A 19,528-nucleotide genomic window follows, 5' to 3' on the forward strand; every position below is an offset into this window, starting at 1 on the left:
GGTCTCCTGCATCTCCGGTACTGCAGGAGGATTCTTAACTGCTGAGCCCCACCAGGGAAGCCCCAGCACATAGCATGGTACACAGTAAATGCTCAAAGAACCTTAGCTGTCACTTCACAGCTATGCAAGTCCAGACGGCTGTTCCATATCGTCACAGACCTGCTGTGTCCCATAAATTCCTCCAGCTTATGGTCATACCTATCAGAAAGTAACTCTGTATGTACGGCAGCAGAGGCGATCTCACGGTTGGAAATTAACAAATCTATTATTACCAACTGCTATTACGGTCTTAAGCTACTTGGTCAAGTTTTGACTATAGATATTCTCAAGTGTCCATGATAATTTCTTCTATTAGGAGTCCAGGTATGATTCAAAAGCAGAAAGCACTGCTTTCCTAGGTAGCAACAGCTTTCATTATTAGCTATAATCCAACTAAACAAATTTTTTTTCCATCTCTCGTTTTAAGGAAATATAGACTTGGTGTTTTCCCTAAAGCAACACTTGGGAATATGCCAGATCAGTCCCACACTTAATATAATTATTTACATTTTCTGTATGTACATCTTCAGACATCAAATAACAGTGGGTGTGCAAAATAACAGTGGGGTGCCCTAAGATTTCCAAGAATTCAGATACGCAAATAAACCAGGGCAAGGGAGAAGCTGATGCATTTACCAAAGTCTCCATCCTCTAAATGTTCTAGTTATCATGTTAGTGCAGGGTGGGTGCTGGAATGACCCGAGCAGAAGTTGCTCATCACATCGAGCTGAGCGGAAGTAGATAAAAAGGCAGGAGAAGGCAAAGGCAAAGAGAGTCCCAGCTCCCTCCTTCACTCGCTGTGACCTTGGTAAACCTGCATGTATCTGAGCTCCAGTTCCACCCACGTACCTGGGGTAGAGATGCCCATGGCATAGGACTGGCTCGGGTGAGTTCCAGTACTACGAAAACAAAGCGCTTCGTCAGCACCGAAGCACCGCGCAAAAGAGGGACACCACTAAACGCACAGCTTCCGGCAGAGGGTCCGCTCGTCCTGCACCCACGCGCGCCCCGGCGACGCCCTCCTTGTCTTGCTCACTCCAGCCCCGGACGGCTCTGCCCTGTCCTCAGCATCCCACCACACCTCCGCCCACAACACCGGGGACAGCCCCTAGATTTCCAGGTGCTGTGACAAACCACCCTTCTCCCTGCCCCCAGGCTCACGGAATGGGCACACAGACAACTCTCCCCAGAGTTGAAAGTAGCTGAAAGATCGATGGTCGGGGCGGGTCGGGGGGCGGGGAGGTAGAGGAGACTGGGAGGGATAAAGAGATTTTTAGGGCAGTGAAACTATTCTGTATGGTACTATTAATGTAATTAATGGTGGGTACATGTATACAAGACTGAACCCTAATGTAAACTAGGGACTCTGGGTGATAATGATACATCAATGTAGGTTTATCAAGTGTCACAAAAGCACCTCCCAGTGGGGAGTGTAGACAGGAGGGGAGAGTGTGCATGTGTGGGAACAGAGGGGTGTATGGAAATTGTTATACCTTCCAATCAAGCTCTTTGTGAACCTAAAACTGCTCTAAAATAGTCTATTTTAAAAAACGATTCTATACACACAGAGATCTGCTATTGAGATGGGATCTAGCTCTTTATTTAACATCAAAGCCAACATCAAGTGTTTATTTAAAAAAAAATAACAGCCCCTGCTTTGAATGGGGTGAAGATCTACATAGGATTTACAACTCTAGGCTAACAGGAAACTATATGATATCCCATTAAACAGAAATTCTGCAGCAGGCCTCACAATAAGCATTTCCAGTTTCTGTGCTCAGAGCCACTAACTACAGCCTAAACACATTAAAGAGAGAGCTTTGCTGAAACATTTCTCTAAGGACAAATGCAAGAGACATGCTTTAAATAAACCAAAGTTGCAACACATAAATCATTCCTAAAACAATCAAGATATGTTACGTTCAGCTTCTTATAAACAGAGAATTGCATTGACTTTAGAAAATTATAGACCTGCTTTATACCTTCTGGGTTACCACAGTGATTAAATGTACCTTTCTTTTCAGAAAAATTTCTTAACTACTTTTAATATAAATAGGCCAATTTCATTCTTTTCAGTGATTTATCTCTTTAGATCAACTCTTTCCTTAGCATATATGCTAAACTTCTTATAACACCTCTCTCCAGAGAAAGTCCTGAATTTTAAATAATGCCATTTCATCCTACCTCCCCGGTTCCTTAAAATTATGAAAAAAAAATGCAAAATCAACCATTTAATCATACATGTTCATATTATTAGCAAGTATATTTAAGTGTTTTCCCAAACCAATAAAACTGTATTTGGATTCAATGCAAAAATGGTGCATCTTGACGCAAAATAACTTGGTATTTAAAAAACAAAGGAAAGGGACCTAAGTAGGGAGTTGCCTAAGAGAACTAGTTCCTCTCGCTATTACTGAACCCACAATTAAGCCTGACCCACTAGAAGAATGGCAAGGCAAGAAACATACACGGTGGGGGAACGCACAAATGAAAAGCAGAGTGACAGCATGAGGAAGGCTAAAACCACACAGACGCTCACTCGTAGGGAGGGAGGGGCAGGAACAGCATTCTGGGCTGTGCTGGAGAGGGGAGGAATTCAGACCATCAACAGATCTCAGCAACCGTAACAGCTAAACAACTGTACCTGCTAGACACTTGGGACTGACCTTCACCGCTCCAAATCAGCAACAGAACATTTTTATTTCCTGCTTCATCGCTGGTTTCATCTTGGTGGGGAGCGGGGAACTGAATGGGAGGATGTTTTGTTTTGACTCAACCATACTCAAAATATAAGCTGCAATAACCAACTCAAAACCCACAAGAGAGTATTCTTAGGTTTTTCTTTTGTCTTCAGCAGTCTATCATTATCCTGGTGATCATGAAAATAATATGTCACCAAAAAATCCAGCGCTAGAACCCAATGCCCAGTATCTTCAATCACTTAAGTTCATGGAGGGAGCAGGCACTTACCCATCCCACAGATGGCTTTCATCTCTAGGTATGCAGATGACACTGACTGCCAGGGAAAGGTGGGGAAAAGGATTCATTACTTTAAATGTAAATTGAATACCAAATTCCACAATATGTCATAGCAAGATCACTATTTTTATTGTATAACATTTTATTTAATCTCCTTAGGCAGTGAAAAGCAGCAGCGGCGGGAGAGTTTATTCTTTGAGAAGAGAATAATAAACTGCAGAGAGTAAAAGTCTCCTTGGAGGATACCATCTTATTAAAAAGCTTCATGAACTTTCAACGAGACTTGAAAATAAATACACTCTGTAGGTTGAGCACATCCAAGTGAAAACAAGGTTTCTGAAGTCTAATGAGAATCACTGGAAATAAGAATTCTTAAAAATAAAAATTCACCATCGGGTGGAGTGACTTAGACCCTACAGTATTTCAGAAGACAGTCAGTTTCGAGCAGCTTCTGTTAACAGCTCCAGGTTGCAGGGGGGCGAATCCTGTTGCTTTCCGTTTACTTCTCCATCTCTCTCACTGGGGAGGAGACACTGATCACACGTCTGGGAAGCATCAAAGCGAAGGTGCCAAGCTGAGCAACGAAGCGGAGTATGGGGGCGTGGGGAGCAGGCTCGAGCCTCCTTGGGTCCTCCCAGAGCTCTTATCTCAGGGGCCAGGGATTGATCTCCTTTCTAAACTACCAGTAGCATCCACACCCACCCCACCCCTTGGTTTGTCCAAAGTGGCCTCAGAAAGGTTCACAGAAATCAAGAGGACCCATCCAGGAGGCAGCTTGATTCAAGGGCGTAAGTTACATCCAGCCCTTACCCACATGGAGACTGAGGCCCGAGGACAACAGGGAATGCTGCCCATGAAAACAGAACCAGACTCCTCTGGATCTGGAAGCTGTCTCCATCTCCTGGACTGGATGGATAGAGACCAGGGGAGAGTCTCGCAGTGAAAGGGGGCAGAGCCAGGAGAAGAGGTAGGGCTGTAACTCCCTCTTCCCTGAATGCAAAGTACTTGAAGCCAAAGACTTCACGAAGCAATGTTTATTGTTGTAAATAACTCAAGTCTGGAATTAGATGGTAGCCACAGTTGCTTACATGTGAATGGACTAAAACCACTGAATTGTAAACTTAAAAAAAAAATAAAAGCAAGCAAACTTGAGTTGTATACGTCTCACCCACACTGGACTTGTACCAGATGCTCGACGGTTCCGATCTCTCAAACCGTGGCCTATGCCACATTTTTGAAGATTTTCCTAAGAGCGTGCGTGCATGCAAAGTCACTTCAGTTGTGTCCGATTCTTTGCAATCCTATGGACTGCAGTCCGCCAGGCTTCTCTGTCCATGGGATTCTCCAGGAGAGAATACTGGGGAGGGCTGCCATGCCCTTCTCCAGGGGTTCTTCCTGACCCAGGGATCAAACCTGCATCTCCTGCAACTCCTGTACTGCAGGCAGATTCTTTTCTGCTGAGCCACCAGGGAAGCCCTATTTGCAAAAATATTGCACTTAAAATTTAAATCCGGGTCATCTGATGTTTTCTGGAAGATAACATACACTAACACTCTTTTTGTCTTCAGATAACAAAACAGCTGGTGGGAGTAGGGGATGAACCAGTTTCCATTAACATCTTCTAGAGCTTCTTTTTTGTGACAGAGAAACAGATTTAAAAGGCAGTATCATCTGGGCTCAGAGAGTAAATGACATCCCCCAAATTGGCCAAAGATGTTGACTTCTGCACGCTCTCACCTCAGCAGAAGGGTGACCACTCCATCTACTCCCTTAGAACTTATCCTAAGAGACAGAGGGCAACCTTGGCTCAGACACCGAATCTAATTTATTTTATTCTTGCAGGTCTTTCAGGGTCTGCCAAGGACCCTCTCAATCTTCACGCAGGTCACCTGCACCCACTGGTCTAAATGCCACCGCCTTAAACCACATATTCTATTTTCTTCCCTTTTTCCCGTGTTCCCACTTCAGGGCACTTTAGCTTTAGAAACTATGATCCTGCTATCCTTTCTTGAAGAGAGAGAGAAAAAAAAACAACTCGAAACATGAGCAGCCTTTTTTATTTACTGAGTACACTTTGCCAGCCGTCACAGACTGAATAAAATGAATCACAGAAAATGAAACACATCCTGAGAGGGGCTGATCACAGTGAAAATTTGCTGGAACACAGATACAGTGCTTTTCGGACCTCAATTAAAGACACAGTTTGAAGAGGGACTGGGGAGCATCTCTATATGCCTGGAAGGTGGTGTGTTCAACAGTCAGTGAAGGTGGAATCAGGACTGTGGCTCCCTGGGTGTAAGAAGGCAAGACCCGTTCATAAATCCTCACGTCTCACCGTTTAAGAGCAATGGAATGCCTAGGTTGACTTTTGATGGACTAACAGGTGAACTGCAAGATTCCCATGTGACAGTCACACACAGTTGGCCATGGTGGACACTGGGCACACGGGGGACCGACGGTCAGCAGCGGACAGTGGGACAGATTACATGGGATCTACTGTGCTTTCACAGGCCCCACAGGCTCACAGGGTCACCGTCTGAGCGTCTTCCCCTCCCCAAGTCCTGCCACATCTTCACTGCTTACAAGACTCAAGGGGAAATGTAACCCTAGCAACGGTGAAGCTCAATATCGACAGAGACTTAAGAGAGACTGAAAATCTCTCTTCTTCTGGGTCACTGATTACACCGCATGCTTGGCAACCAGAGGCTGACCGTGCTCAGGTGGGCAGGAGACCCGGACTGATTAAGGCAGTGAGCAAGGTGGGGAGAGCCTGGAAACAGATTCACAGAACCACGCTGGCGAGTGCCACCGAATGACGAGAACTGTAGTTATTTACAACACACAACCCCAGTCCTTGTATTTGTCCGTCGGCACAAATGTGCATTTTAAAGTTTGGTAGTATGCACAAAGTTTTCTTTAAAATAAAAACTTGAAAGGATGTGAGGACAGGAACCGGAGACTTCATCTTGGTATTATTATCCTTTCTATGGCACAGAGAATGTGGTCCCAGTTTTTACAAAATATCGCAAAGAGAGTCACAGCGAAGAAGGTGCCGAGGATGTGGAAGCGGCTCTTCATCATGGGCGAGATGAACTTGGCGATGGTGGACACGCACACCAAGATGACGGTCATGAAGGCGAGGACGACATTGATGCACTTGCCCAGCAGGACTTTGGCGTTCACCGTGTCCGTCTGCAGGGCTTGCTGCTCCTGCTGGTGCAGCTCCAGCTTCGAGATGCGGGTCTGGCAGGACTCCAGGGCTTCCTGTGGGTGAGAGGGAGAGCGAGGATCAAATGCTGTCGGGGCAACATGGGAGCATGAGCCAGGACGTGCACAGGGCCGCCCCGCTCAGGACGCTGCTGCTGGGGCAGCTTCACACCGACGCTGACCAGGAGGTGCACAGGGCCGCCCCGCTCAGGACGCTGCTGCTGGGGCAGCTTCACACTGACGCTGACCAGGACGTGCACAGGGCCGCCCCGCTCAGGACGCTGCTGCTGGGGCAGCTTCACACCAACGCTGACCAGGACCTGCAGAGGGCCGCCCTGCTCAGGACGCTGCTGCTGGGGCAGCTTCACACCAACGCTGACCAGGACCTGCAGAGCGCCGCCCTGCTCAGGACGCTGCTGCTGGGGCAGCTTCACACCGACGCTGACCAGGACCTGCAGAGGGCCGCCCTGCTCAGGACGCTGCTGCTGGGGCAGCTTCACACCAACGCTGATGATGACAATGGTGGTGATGACAGACAGAGGTGTCAGACAAGAAGCCCAGGGCTCGCCTTATCCTGCTATTCATGGATAGAATGAGCATGTATCTACAACTGTGAAATACCATGAATAAGGAATTTACGGATAGGTATTTTGGTTTTTGGCTACACTGCACAGTATATGGGATCTTAGTTCCCCGACCAGGGATTGAACCCATGCCCTACACTGGAGGCACAGGGTCTTAACCACTGGATCCCCAGGGAAGTGCCACGGTTAGGTATTTTGATTCTGCCTGTATTTAGAATAAAGTGCATAAAATACTGGCATCTGGTGGAACCCTCAGGGACAAACCAGAGGAGGGGGTGGGGTCCCGTTTTGCGACACAGGACTACGTCCAGCAATGGAGGACGTGGCATCTCCAACGGCTGGTCCTCACGCCACTGCTCAGAGTCTGCGCATCCGCTGCAGAGCAGTGGAGGACAGTGGGAGAGACAGGGCCGTGGACGCGGGGCTCCCGTGGCTGCTCTCTGAGCGCCGCGGCCACGCCCTCTGCCTAGGGCTCGGCCCGCCACGCTTTCATTACTTGTACTCCAGGTTCACCTCCAGCCCAGCTGTCTCTTCTGAGACTGAGCTGTGTGTCTACATGAGCCCCTGACATTTCCATCACTGCTGCTGTTCACTCACTAAGTCATGTCTGACTCTTTTGTGACCCCACAGGCTGTAACTCACCAAGCTCCTCTGTGCATGGGATTTCCTGGGCAAGAATACTGGAATGGGGTGCAATTTCCTTCTCCAGGGGATCTTCCCGACCCAGGGGCTGAACCCACGTCTCTTGCATCTCCTGCACTGGCAGGCAGGTTCCTCACCACTGAGCCACCAGGGAGGCCCTGACATCTCCGTCAGAGCTTCTCAGAAGCACCTCAGATGCAATGTGGCCAGTTCTGTATACACGTCCTCACCACCCTCACTCCTGCCATCAACCCTGTTTCCCCTCCAGTTCCTTTTCTCAGAAAACAGCACTTGGTGAGCCACAGTCTCATATGAGAAGCATGAGGGGCATTCCCTGATCCAGCCCCACCCACACAACGTCTGGTATTTATCTTAACTGGTCCATTCCTCTCCCCTCCCACAGTAACCCCCCACCTAAACCACCAGGGTCTCTGCCTGCAATAACTTTACACTCGTCTCTCTGCACATCCTCTCCATCCTCACCCTCATGAATCCACTTTCCACACAGCAGCCCAGGTGATCTCTGAAAGATGTGTCTCTGGTATGGCTCTTTCTCGTAGAAAGTTTTAAATCTTTAACGTGGCCCAGGCCCAGCCACTCTCTCCTGCCAAGCTTACCAGAGAAGCCCGCTTCCTCCCCACCTTCACTGTGTTCTGGCCATCCTGGCTTTATAAAGTGCTGGAAAGGACCACGTTCAGGGCCTTTGCACATGCGCCATGCTCTGCCCAAAAGGTCTGCCTCCCCACACACCACCCCGCTCCATCTTTCGGGCCCCATGTCGATGGACACATCCTGAGGGAAGCCTTCCTGGACCCACCAGACTGTCAAGCCCTTCTCCAGGCCTCCCTGCTAACCAGGGGACCAGACCTGCTCTGCACTGGGCATACCTCCAGCAGCAGGCACAAGCTGGCTGCACGCTCCAGAGATCGAATGCCAGTAAGGGGACACGAGGCTTGAAAAGGGGACGAAACATACACCTCCCAGGGGAAAAAGACCTAGGTGGAGGCAGTACTATGACCCAGTCTGGTTCACCAGCCTATTTTCTAACTCATTTCCCAATATATGTTTGCTCAATTAAAATCCAGTCATGTTTTCAGATTTTAAACAAGCATAATGGCGCCAACATTGATTTACTTTCCTTTTTGTGAACATACGCTGTGGTCCAAGGGTTCTCTGTTACTATAGTAACTCTCATCATACAGGCTACCAACAAAGAAGGTAAAACTTCTTTGGATCCTCACAGTCTAAATAATGCTGACTTTCTACAGCAACAGGCAAAGGGCCCCCCAAATCATGTATTCTTTTCAAATGCTTAGGTCCGCAGATAACAACCTCTGTTTTAGGCATGGCATGGAACTAGTGATGGAACAGGACAAAAGATCACCATTTTAGGTAGATGCATTCACCTGTGATTGGGGAGATGTTTTACATATACAGAATAGATTGACTCTAGAAACTGCCTTAGAACTTCTGTCAAATTTTTAACCAAAAGAAAAGGTCAAGAAAATTAAGCAGTCAGCTGTAAGGAATTTTGGTCACAGCACCCACCAAGAAATTATGGGCCAAAGTAAGTACTACATTTACTGGGGATAAGGACAAAGGACACGATTGTCTTTAAACTTTTCATTTCGAATTCAGGGTTTAAAAAACTCTTTCTTGCTCTTTAAAACAGCAAGCAAAGCTTTGTATCCTAACAGGCAACAATTACCCTCATCTATACTACTCCATCACCTTGTATAACCCTGCCTATAAGCACAGAAGAAACAAGAGGAAGCTGAGCAGGCCCAGTCACCAAAGCCCCAAGAAATATAGCTACTCATACATACTAAATAGAAAACTGACCAGCATCTGGTTTTTGTCTGGTAATGTGTCAGGTAAAGATTTCAGTATTTTATCTATCTTATCCCATTTAATCCTTCTGACAGACTTCCGAGGTAGAGCTCGTTAATATTTCCATTTTACAGATGAGGAAGCTGAGGCACAGCACTGACTTGTGCCGGGTCACACAGGAAGCGACAGGGGCAAGATTCTAACAAGAAAGGCCCTCCAGTCACTCGCACGGACATCCCCTTTGCACTTCTGGGCTACAGGTAAAACTAGAAAACAGTAAAATGAAATCTTCTGAATTTTTAAGCTCTCTCTGAAGTTCACCCCCACCCTTATCTTACCCCTTTTATCTCTAAAGTATATTTCTTTAAAAAAAAGAGTAACAATATAAACCCAAACAATCCCCTAAAGAAGCAAACCATATATAGTATTTAGATATAAGCCAGTGGAATCCCAGATGTATGCTAAACAGCATGCTCTAATAAAACAGACTGTGCTGTTTGCCTGGCAACATGTCACATTTAAACGGGTTCACATCTTTTACACCAGTCAGCAGTAAAGCTCAGTCTCCTAGCCCAGAGCAGAAATCCGCTTGGTGTCTTCTGCACCAAGGTCCTCAGAGGCAAGCAAGGCTGATGCTTTCTTTGGCTCCCAGTATCGTCCAAGCAGACAACTGGCATTAGCACAGGCTCAGCCCTTGACAGGAAGGAACAAAACACGGACAGCTGAAACTCGGGACAGCTGAAACTCACATACTGTGGGAGAAATCTGTGTTTCAGCCCCTTGTGAAGTGGGGTTGGAGAAAATAACCACGCCTACAAAGAACATTTGTAAAACCGAAGCTGCATGACTTGGATAGTACTCTTTCTTTTCTTAAAAAAGGCAGTCTATGGGAATGTAAATCACTGCAGCCACTGTGGAAAACAGCATAGAGGTTCCTCAAAAAATTACAAGGAGAATTACCATATGATCCACAAATCCCACTTCTGAGTACATACTGGAAGGGCATGACATTACCATCTAGAAGAGAAATTCACACCCTCACATTCATTATAGCATTACTGACAATAGCCAATCCATGGCAACAACTCAAGTGTCCACCGATGTATCAGTAAAGAAAATGTGGTACCCATACACACATAGGCATACTATGCAGCCACGAGGAAGAAGAGAGCAATGCCATTTACAGCACGGAAGGACCTGAAGGGTATTAACGCTAAGCGAAATGAGTCAGACAGCAAACACTGTAGAATCTAACAGGGGAAGGGAGGCAAAATGGGTGAAGAGGGTCAAAAGCACAAACTTTCAGTTATAAGATGAATAAACCCCGGGGAATGCAATGTACAGCTTGGTCACTAGAGTTAACAACGTTGTATTGTATATTTGAAAGTTGCTCAGAGTAGACCTTAAAAGCTCTCATCACAAGAGAACAAATTTGTAACTATATGAGGTGATGAATGCTAATTTACTGTAGTGATATTTCTGCAGTATGTACACATATGAAATCATTATGTTGTATACTTTAATACAGTCGTATGGAAATTATATCTGAATAAAAACTGGGGGTGGAGGGGAAGGAGGCCTTCTGGAACCCCCAAAAAGGAGCTCAAGAAGCCTAGGGCCGCTTCACTACAGCGTTGTTGTTCACTTGCTCAGCTGTGTCTGACTCTTTTGCGATCCTATGGACTGTAGCCCATCAGGCTCCTCTGTCCACGGGATTTCCCAGGCAAGAATACTGGAGTGGGTTGCCATTTCTTCCTCTAGGGGATCTTCCTGAGCCAGGGATCAAACCCAGGTCTCCTGTGTTGCAGGCGGGTTCTTCACCACCAGGGAAGCACCATGACAGCTTCGGTCTCACATTATCACTAGGACACGCCTTTGTTTATACTGATCCATTTTCCTCCATCCACTGGGATCCCATCCACGCCTTCAAAACCCACCTTCTCCAGGACTTCAATTCAGATTCATTACTCAAGGACTACTTGTAAGACCTTGAACAAGGTCTCTGGGCCTTTGGTCTCTACATCTGAGAAATGGGGAGAGTAATCGGAGCTATCACAAACAGAAACAAATGGGCAGACAGACATCTCAAATGCTTCGCCAGCGCCTGCCACAGAGCATGTACTCAAGTGCCTGAAATTCCCACAAATACGAAAGCTATTATTTTACAGATGAGCAAAGAGACTTAAAGCTTGCTCAGGACGAGGTAGCTGGTAAACAGCTGGGACTGAAATCCAGGGTCTGATCACTCTGTGGCCCCCTGCCCCACAAGTCCATAGCTTGCTGGGCACCACACCCCTGAATTTCTGAGGCTTTCAGAGCCTACAGTCATGTAACTTGGCCCTCACTCATGTTGTCTTGAGCCCACTGCCAGCTGTGTTCCTCTTGATTTCTCACCTAAGCAAGAATGTTGGAGGCAAGGTTCGTCTCATGTTTTAAAATTTGTAAAAATGTGGTGATGGTGGGGAAAGTAGAGTATAGGTGATAGGCTTGGGGATAGGTAAAAAATAATTGTTAACTAATTTAGGCAGAAAGCAAACAGACTATAGCTTAAAGTCTATATCAGCAGCTATTGGGGTCAACAGGGTAAAGATTAAATGTTTGCCCCTCATGCCAGAAATTCTTACAGGTTTGCATGTAATGTATCGGTTGGTTAAATGAATGAACGGCGGGCAAGAGCCCACCAGAGCTTGGTTTGTTAAATGAATGAACAGCAGGGAAGAGCCCGCATGAGCTCTGGTAGTTGGGGGGAAGGTACCTGGATGTCCCGCGAGCGCTCGTGGGCTTGGTAGGCCACCTTCTCCTCGATGCTGGCTAGCTCCTGCTTCAGGTTGGCTGTCTCGTGCTGATGCAGGTCCGTGAGGTCATGGAGCTGGTCCTCCAGTCGCTCGTACCTTTGTAAAGAGATGAATCGATTCTGAGCACGATGTTTCAAAAGTGTACAGACAGCACTTAGAGAATGACATCCTTTGTGCTTGCTGTCGCCACTGCCCTGTGGCTTGTGCTCATCCAGTCAGACTGAGCTTCCAAGAGTACATCTGGCTGAAGGGGACATGCTTTTGGATAACGCTGAACTCTAGCTCCAGAAAGGACTGGTCTCTGAAGTCTTAACTCTGTCCCCACTACTGAGGGTTCATGCAAGCCAAATTGGTTTTTTCTACCCACACCACACCAGCACCTTGCTGGCTGTGGGGACAACAGGGCAGACCCCACTGGCTCCTCATTTGGGCTGGTCAGGAGACGGGGCTGGCAAGAAGCCTGCTCAAGGCGAGGACCCACTGGCATGCTGGTGCCTCTCCCTTTTGTGACCCCTCAGTGCCCGGTGGCTCACCGCCATAGCTCTCATGCACCAGAGAGGCTGTAAAGAAAGGACCAGTTTCTATGTGGGAGCCAATGCCACTGATTTCCCAGGGTACACGGTGATGGTGAATACAGGTCTTAGTTCTTAAGTGCCAATAAAAAAAAATTCAGCTTGTTACAAATTCAAGATGGCTTAACAGGTGGCAGTTCGAAAAGTTCAAATCTAAAGAAGCACAAAGATTCTTATTCCCAGTGCCCAGTGCCCTCAGAGAAGGGGAATTTTGTCTTATATCTGAAAACTTATATAATATTTATTTTGAAACAGGAAGCACTATTTGGGGAAAATGCATTAGCCTGGATGACTTTTTGAGTAATGCCAGTTTTAGACACTTCATATAGGTCACTTGAAAAAATCACTTAACACTTTAACACAGATTTAATGATCACTCTCAGGTAGGACCTTGTAGCTGCTCAGTGTTGGGTGTTTGTAAGCAAGCCTTTTGAAGACCTCTTAACAGATGAATGGATAAAGAAGACGTGGTACACACTGACAATGGAATGCTACTCAACCCTGAAAAAAGAACGTGTTGCTGCCATTCGCTGCAACACGGATGGACCTAGAGGTTATCACACTCAGTGAAATAAGTCAGACAGAGACAAACAGCGTGTGAGATCGCTTATCTGCGGAATCTTTAAAAGAAAGACACAAATGAACTTATTTAAAAACCAGAAACAGACTCAGAGACTTAGAAAACAAATTGGTGATTGTCAAAGGGAAAGGGGAGGGGAGGGATAAATGTGAAGTCTGATACTAACATGGACACACTGCTATGTATAAAATAGGTAATAAGGACCTACTGTATGGCACAGGGAACTCTACACAATACTCTGTAAAAGCCTAACTGGGGAAAGAAGCTGAAAAAGAACAGACATATGTATATGTACAACAATCACTTTGCTGTACCCCTGAAACTCACACATCATAAATCAGCTATTCTCCAATATAAAATAAAGATCAAAAACAAAGATCTCCTAAGGTAAGCAATATAGTGAGAGACTAAATCAGGAGGATCACAGACATAACTATATAACAACATGAGAACCAGAACTGTTTGAATGGATATTTGTGACTTGAAATAAAATTTGGACCCAAACGGAGGTGCATCCCAAACTACCTGAGTGTAATTAAAGTCAATATTATTTAGAAAACCTGTGACTCAAAAATAGTTCTTATGTGACAAAGAATCCAAAGCCAAAGATGTACACAGTTTAAAAAAAATAATTGTTTCATAAAATAGCTGAAAAAGCCACATCTCTAAATTAACACTCATATAAATTCACATATCAGATATAAAACAACATGTAAACTAAATTTAAAATTTAAATTTTATAATATGTAACAGGCATTCACTGTTTCATCTATATTTTTAGAAGTTAACCTCACCTGACAAAAAAACCTGATGGGGGGATATTTTTACTGGGAAAATGGTGGAAAATCACTTCATATTTGGGCATGTACACTTTTTAAGCTAGAGGCACCAAAAAGCCAGCCATATATAACACTTGAATTTAAAAATTAGCTAATACAAATCCACAAGATTTGAATTTTTAAGATTCCGTTTGAAAGGTTTTCATTTAGGGTGAAAGGTTTATTAATAAGCAAAATGCAATCTCACAAAAAAAAATACATTATGTAAAGACTTTGAGATTTATGTATCAAATAAAAAGTTACCTTGCTGGACCATGAATTTGTTTTTTTACTTGACAGTTATTACGGGGGGAAACCAAATACAGATCTTGAAATTAGTATACCGAGATCTTGTAACAACTGTCTACTGAATCAGGAGCTCAATATGCATGTGAGTCATTGCCTATATGGTGACATTTTAACAGACCCACATGCATAACATCTTTCTCTAAGCTGTCGGGCTTCAAGTCACAAATTACAATATTTAGAATTGCAAAGTACGGAAGGAACTCTCAGTTCCTAAATGCCTTTTGACCCACATTCACATTAAAAACAAAAATACAACCATTAGCATATCAATTTCAAACAATCTCTCCAACCTTAAAAACTCACGCTCCTAAGAGCAGAGCCTGAAATACCTGTATCTCTCCTCTTGCAGCGTCTGAGAGATGAAGCCGTACTCCCTCTTGAACTGCACCTTGAGGGCCTCGATGTCCTCAGCCAGCTGCGCCTGGGTGTCCTTGATCTCCCGGAGCTCCTCCAGGATGGCCGTGAGTTTGCTCGGGCCGTCCAGCGCGCCCGAGCCCCCAGCCGCGAACGACTGGTTCCCATTGCTGTCGGCGGAGCCAGACGTGCCGCTCGAGCACTCGTCGTCGCTGCCGTATTTGGGCTTGTTCACGATGGTGGCGCTGCCCCCGTAGACCCTGGCGCTGGCCTCGGGCCGGAACTCTTCCAAGGAGTTCTTCAGGTGGGCAATGTTGTCAGCGCTGCCGAACTTATTCCGGATCAAGTTGGCGAACTCTCTGGACTTGTTGAAGACAAACACGGGCGGGGTGAGGGACACCCCGGGCATGCCCGACTTGCTGCTCTCCAGGCTGTGGGGAGCAGTGCGGGACTTGGCCTGGGCATCCTTCAGAGAGGGCGGGATATCCTTCGGCTGGTCCTTGGCAGTGTCCTTGGCGCTCCGGAGGGCCCCGTTCTGCTCGAGCTCCCGGAGCTTCCGGTGGTACTGATCTAGCTTCTTCTGCAGCTGGGCGATGGAGTGAGCCGACTTCTGGTTCTTCTTCTCGAACACCTGCTTGATGCGGCCAGCCTGCTGCTTGTCCGCACTGCTGACCAGCTTCAGATACTCTGCCACATTCCCATCACGGGACGTTTGCTCGATTTTTATCTGCTCTGTGACCTTGAGGATTTTCTGTCTCAGGCTGTCCGCATTGAGTTTGACCTTGTGGAAGTCCAGGATGCCATCCGGTACATCGAAGTTGAGGTTGGTGTCCGACCCGCCTCTGCGGATGTTCAGGGGCAGGCTTAGGGTATTCATGTCATGACGTTCTACCTGGAGGAGACAGCGGGTAGGGGGGCAGGAAGCACTATTAGACTGGAAGTCCAAGAGAGGGTCACTGTGACCGACCCTGTACACACACAACAGACATACTTTGCGCCCCAGATTTTCAAACTGCAAGTATTCGCCAGGTAAAAACTCCCTTCTATCCTCTCAAGTTGAATGAAGGACAACCCAACTCCTTCCTGCACTCATGTACAGGGATGATGAGATTCAGCTCCACCAGGATATCCAATGTTCTGTCTGATTAGATAGCAAGCATTTGTTGCCAGGGTAGAAAATCCATCATGCGGTGATGTTATCAGTCCTCATGGCTTCCCAAAGTGCCCAGGTAAGTGGAATGCCTGCCGTGTCCCATTCACAGTGAACTTCACTTCACCATTGTGGGAAATGCACTCAATTCAGAACTCAATCATTTAACAGAAGGACAGAAAAATAAAAATAAAAAAGAAAGCAAAGTTCCAGTAGGTACATTCGTCAACACAAGAATCATTTTCTTAATGGAACCCTGAAACAGATGTGATAGAATAATACGGTACAAGAGTAACTGAGTAATACAACAGCGATGTTTAGATGTGGAAACAAATAACCCAAACCACAACCAAAGTGATTATAAACAACAACAGTGACAATACTATGTGAAACAGCTTTCTCACTCCAGGGCCACCAGGGGAAAAGAACTGCATCACTAGGTCCTGCTCTAAAAGGGGATGCACAGGCAAGCGGGATGCACATGGCAGGCACTGGATGATCACAGGGCTGGTCTTGTCTGGGCCTCGCCATCACACCAGGCAAAGAGCTTGTTACATCCACATAACACATAGAAACAGACTTAAAGAGCCAGGATTCGAATCCAACACACCCTACCTCGGTCCTCTTCACACGTCAGGACACTCTTGTCCCCAGAGGACTAAACAGAGGTCTTGACAGCATCTGAACACAATCTCTGAACAAAGATCCTTAGGCTCTAAACTGAAGTACCTTACTTGTATAGCTGACAATCTTTTGATTAGAAGAATGACTTAGGAGTCTTGGGAGACAGCATGGGAATCAAGACAATGTTCAGCTCACGTTAGCTTTTTTTTTAAACGGGAGAAGAGGCTGACACAGCTGAAAACTGCTTTGACAATAACAGACCTCATGCTGACAAGTGACCCAGGCTCAAATGTGGACCGTTTCCAATACTTAGCATCAACACTTTGCCATGTGCAAAACCCTACCCAGTGCTTTCTCCATGGAGGGAGCCCAGTAGCCCAGGGGGACACAATCCCAGGTCAGTGGGTCAGTGGGCCTCCTTCACCACTTAAAAAAAGTTTCTTAACTTACTTCTTGGCCCCCTCTCTCCACACACGACTTGGCTGTAAGAGATCCTGGTTGCTTTCTTTGGCAGATGAGCATCACATAGGCAAGGCTGGAAGGAATTAAATGCCAGATCACTATAAGACTATAAAAAAGGATAAAGGAATGGTGACTTCACCTGGTCAAGGGGGAAGGATGGGTGTAGGAACTAAAGAAGGTACATAATGATCACCTTCAAGCCCTGAAGAGATGACCACAGGAAGTTCAAGGAAGCCAAGCACCTATGGCTCACCCCATGAATCCACACAGGAATAGGCTCAAATTACAAACAAAGGATGCACTAAGCTGAGGAAATATTTACTTTGGGCAGACAGAGTTAATAACAGTATAACTGCGAGGTTAGAAATTCAGTTTCACTTAAGATAGCCCATCTGATCATGCTGCTCTACTTCTGAGAAAATCTCTATGCCTCTCTCATGCCTCTCAATTTATTTAATACAACGTGGCCACTGTTAAGGGCCCAGCTTATCCATCAGGCCTCCACCATGCACCTGATGAATGCCAATCATCTTAAGTGAACCATATAAACCAAAGTTCCCAGAATGTGTGCATTTTCTATGGATTGCCTCATATGCACGGTATTTTCAATGGCAGCTACATGCCCACTTCTGCTTATCAAAATTCAGTATATTCTTTATAATCCATTTCAAATGCCACTTTTTTCCTCTGAAGCTTTTCCTAGTCCTGTCAGAAAGCTGCCTGTCCTCCCTGCGACCCTCCATAGTGCTCTTGCTTCACTTTACTCCGCCTCTGAGCACTCACCCACTCCTCCAGGGGAAAGGCGGTGTCGCAACTGCCCCCAGCTCTAGAGCAAGCTCTGTCCGTACTTCACAAGAGGCTGTCACTTACATGTTTGCTGAACTAAAGTGACCTCATTCTTTATTCCGGAAGAATCTACACTGAAGTCATTTAAGACAGGGGTACCCAACCTCCAGGATCTAATGCCTGATGATCTGAGGTAGAGCTGATATAATAGTAATAATAATACAATTAAAGTGCACGATAAATGTAATAAATGTAATGGGTTTGAATCATCCTGAAACCACTCCCCACCCCCACTCCAGGCCTGGAAAATGTCCTCTTCCATAAAACCGGTCCCTAGTGCCAAAAAGGATGGGGACCCCTGATTTAAGATATATTTGAAGGGACTTCCCTGGTGGCTAAGAACCCACTTTGCAATGCAAGGGACACAGGTTCAATCCCTGGTCAGGGAAATAAGACCCCACATACCTTGGGGTAACCAAGCCCCTGGGCTACAACCACTGAGCTTGTGTACCCCAACAAACACCCAGTTCAGCCAATAAATAAGTAAATAAAACTATAAGATACATTTGAAGAGAAAAGATAAATGGCCTTAGAAGTTCTGTCTAGACAGACCAACAATTTCAGGTAAAGACGTTTTCTTAATACCTAGGTAGTAATTTCTACATCATTTCAACCTGCTTCAACTGATCAGATTTTTCTAAGTATCAACATGCAACATGAAGCACAAATAAAAACAAGGACTTCTAAACTTTAAGCTTAATTTACACACAGAGAAGAGTGTATTTGAAAAGAAAAAAACTTGAATTTTCACAAACTCTAAACTTAGTGTAACCAGGACTCAGTTTAAAAAAAAAAACAACACACACACACACAAGCTCCCCTGCGCCCCCATCAGTCACAACGACATCATCCCCCCTCCAGAGGTAACCACGAGCCTCGCTTCTAACAACACACATTCGTTCTGGCCAATATATCATGTGGTCCGCTTGTTGTTTTTGCTCCACATCGTGGGAGTCATAAGAAGGAAGGCTCCTTTAACTCAGATAAAAGCAGATTAAGTTTTTTTTTTCTTTTTTTTAAAGAAAACAAAACCCTCCTTGACAGTCCCTGTTAAGAAGTCCACCACACCTTGGAGGATACAGAGGCTCTTAATCCTTACCTTACCAAACACAGCAAGAAGTCATCACCTGCTCCGCTTCCTGTAATTCTCAGCCCCACAGCAGCTGCCTGTCCAGCCCTGGTGTCTCAGAGCACCGGACCGGTTCCCTCACAAATGCTGGCCCTGGCCGGCCGCGTACACAGGACTGTTTGCACTCAGACGGCTGGCTGACTTCTGGCTCACTTTAAAGTTACAAAAATGCCTGGCACATTCTCGAGAGTTCAGGTGGAGGATAGCAACCCTGTCTAAAGCTCAATCAATGACTCTTTCTGCTGGCTCGCCAATCGTAGAAACTTCTGATGAGGGTGGAGACCTGAAACTTGTGCTGGGCTGCAGCCCTCGGCCTTTTATAGCCCAGGCTCTGCGAGATAATTAAGAGTCAGCAAACCCATACAATCCCTGACCTCAAGCTGGGGCTGCAGGTACCGGCTGGAAGAAAGCTGAGTGAGTCCTCCAGCTACCATATCAGACTTGGCAGTGAGGTCATGGTACAAACGCAGCTGTTTCGGGGCTGGGTTCCAGGGAGGAGGATTAAGGTCCACAGCTCGCCCAAGAGCCAATGAGCTTGGGGACCAGGTGGGTCAGGGCACATGCGCTCCGATGCTGGCATTGGCATTCACCAGCTGTGTGTTCTCGGC

The 19,528-nt window shown here is 46.2% G+C and overlaps 1 protein-coding gene across 14 annotated transcripts in view; it reads right to left on the bottom strand.

Annotated features, from left to right (window-relative positions):
* Window positions 1-5,058: 5,058 nt before the first annotated feature.
* TMCC3 (transmembrane and coiled-coil domain family 3) overlaps window positions 5,059-19,528 on the bottom strand; it is a 286,569-nt gene continuing 272,099 nt past the window's right edge. For 7 of the 14 annotated variants that reach the window (XM_069584209.1, XM_069584213.1, XM_069584212.1 and 4 more), the window contains 3 exons: window positions 14,685-15,601; window positions 12,037-12,172; window positions 5,059-6,282 (listed from right to left, as the gene is read on the bottom strand). In XM_069584209.1, coding sequence (XP_069440310.1) covers window positions 5,980-6,282; window positions 12,037-12,172; window positions 14,685-15,601 — 1,356 coding nt within the window. In that variant the 3' untranslated portion in view covers window positions 5,059-5,979. Of the gene's footprint in view, window positions 6,283-12,036; window positions 12,173-14,684; window positions 15,602-16,933; window positions 17,019-18,890; window positions 19,383-19,528 lie in introns of those variants that run through there. The other 7 variants (XM_069584205.1, XM_069584207.1, XM_069584208.1 and 4 more) reach the window with 3 other exon arrangements.

Source organism: Ovis canadensis, chromosome 3 (genome assembly GCF_042477335.2).
Source record: "Ovis canadensis isolate MfBH-ARS-UI-01 breed Bighorn chromosome 3, ARS-UI_OviCan_v2, whole genome shotgun sequence".
Taxonomy (NCBI): Eukaryota; Metazoa; Chordata; class Mammalia; order Artiodactyla; family Bovidae; genus Ovis; species Ovis canadensis.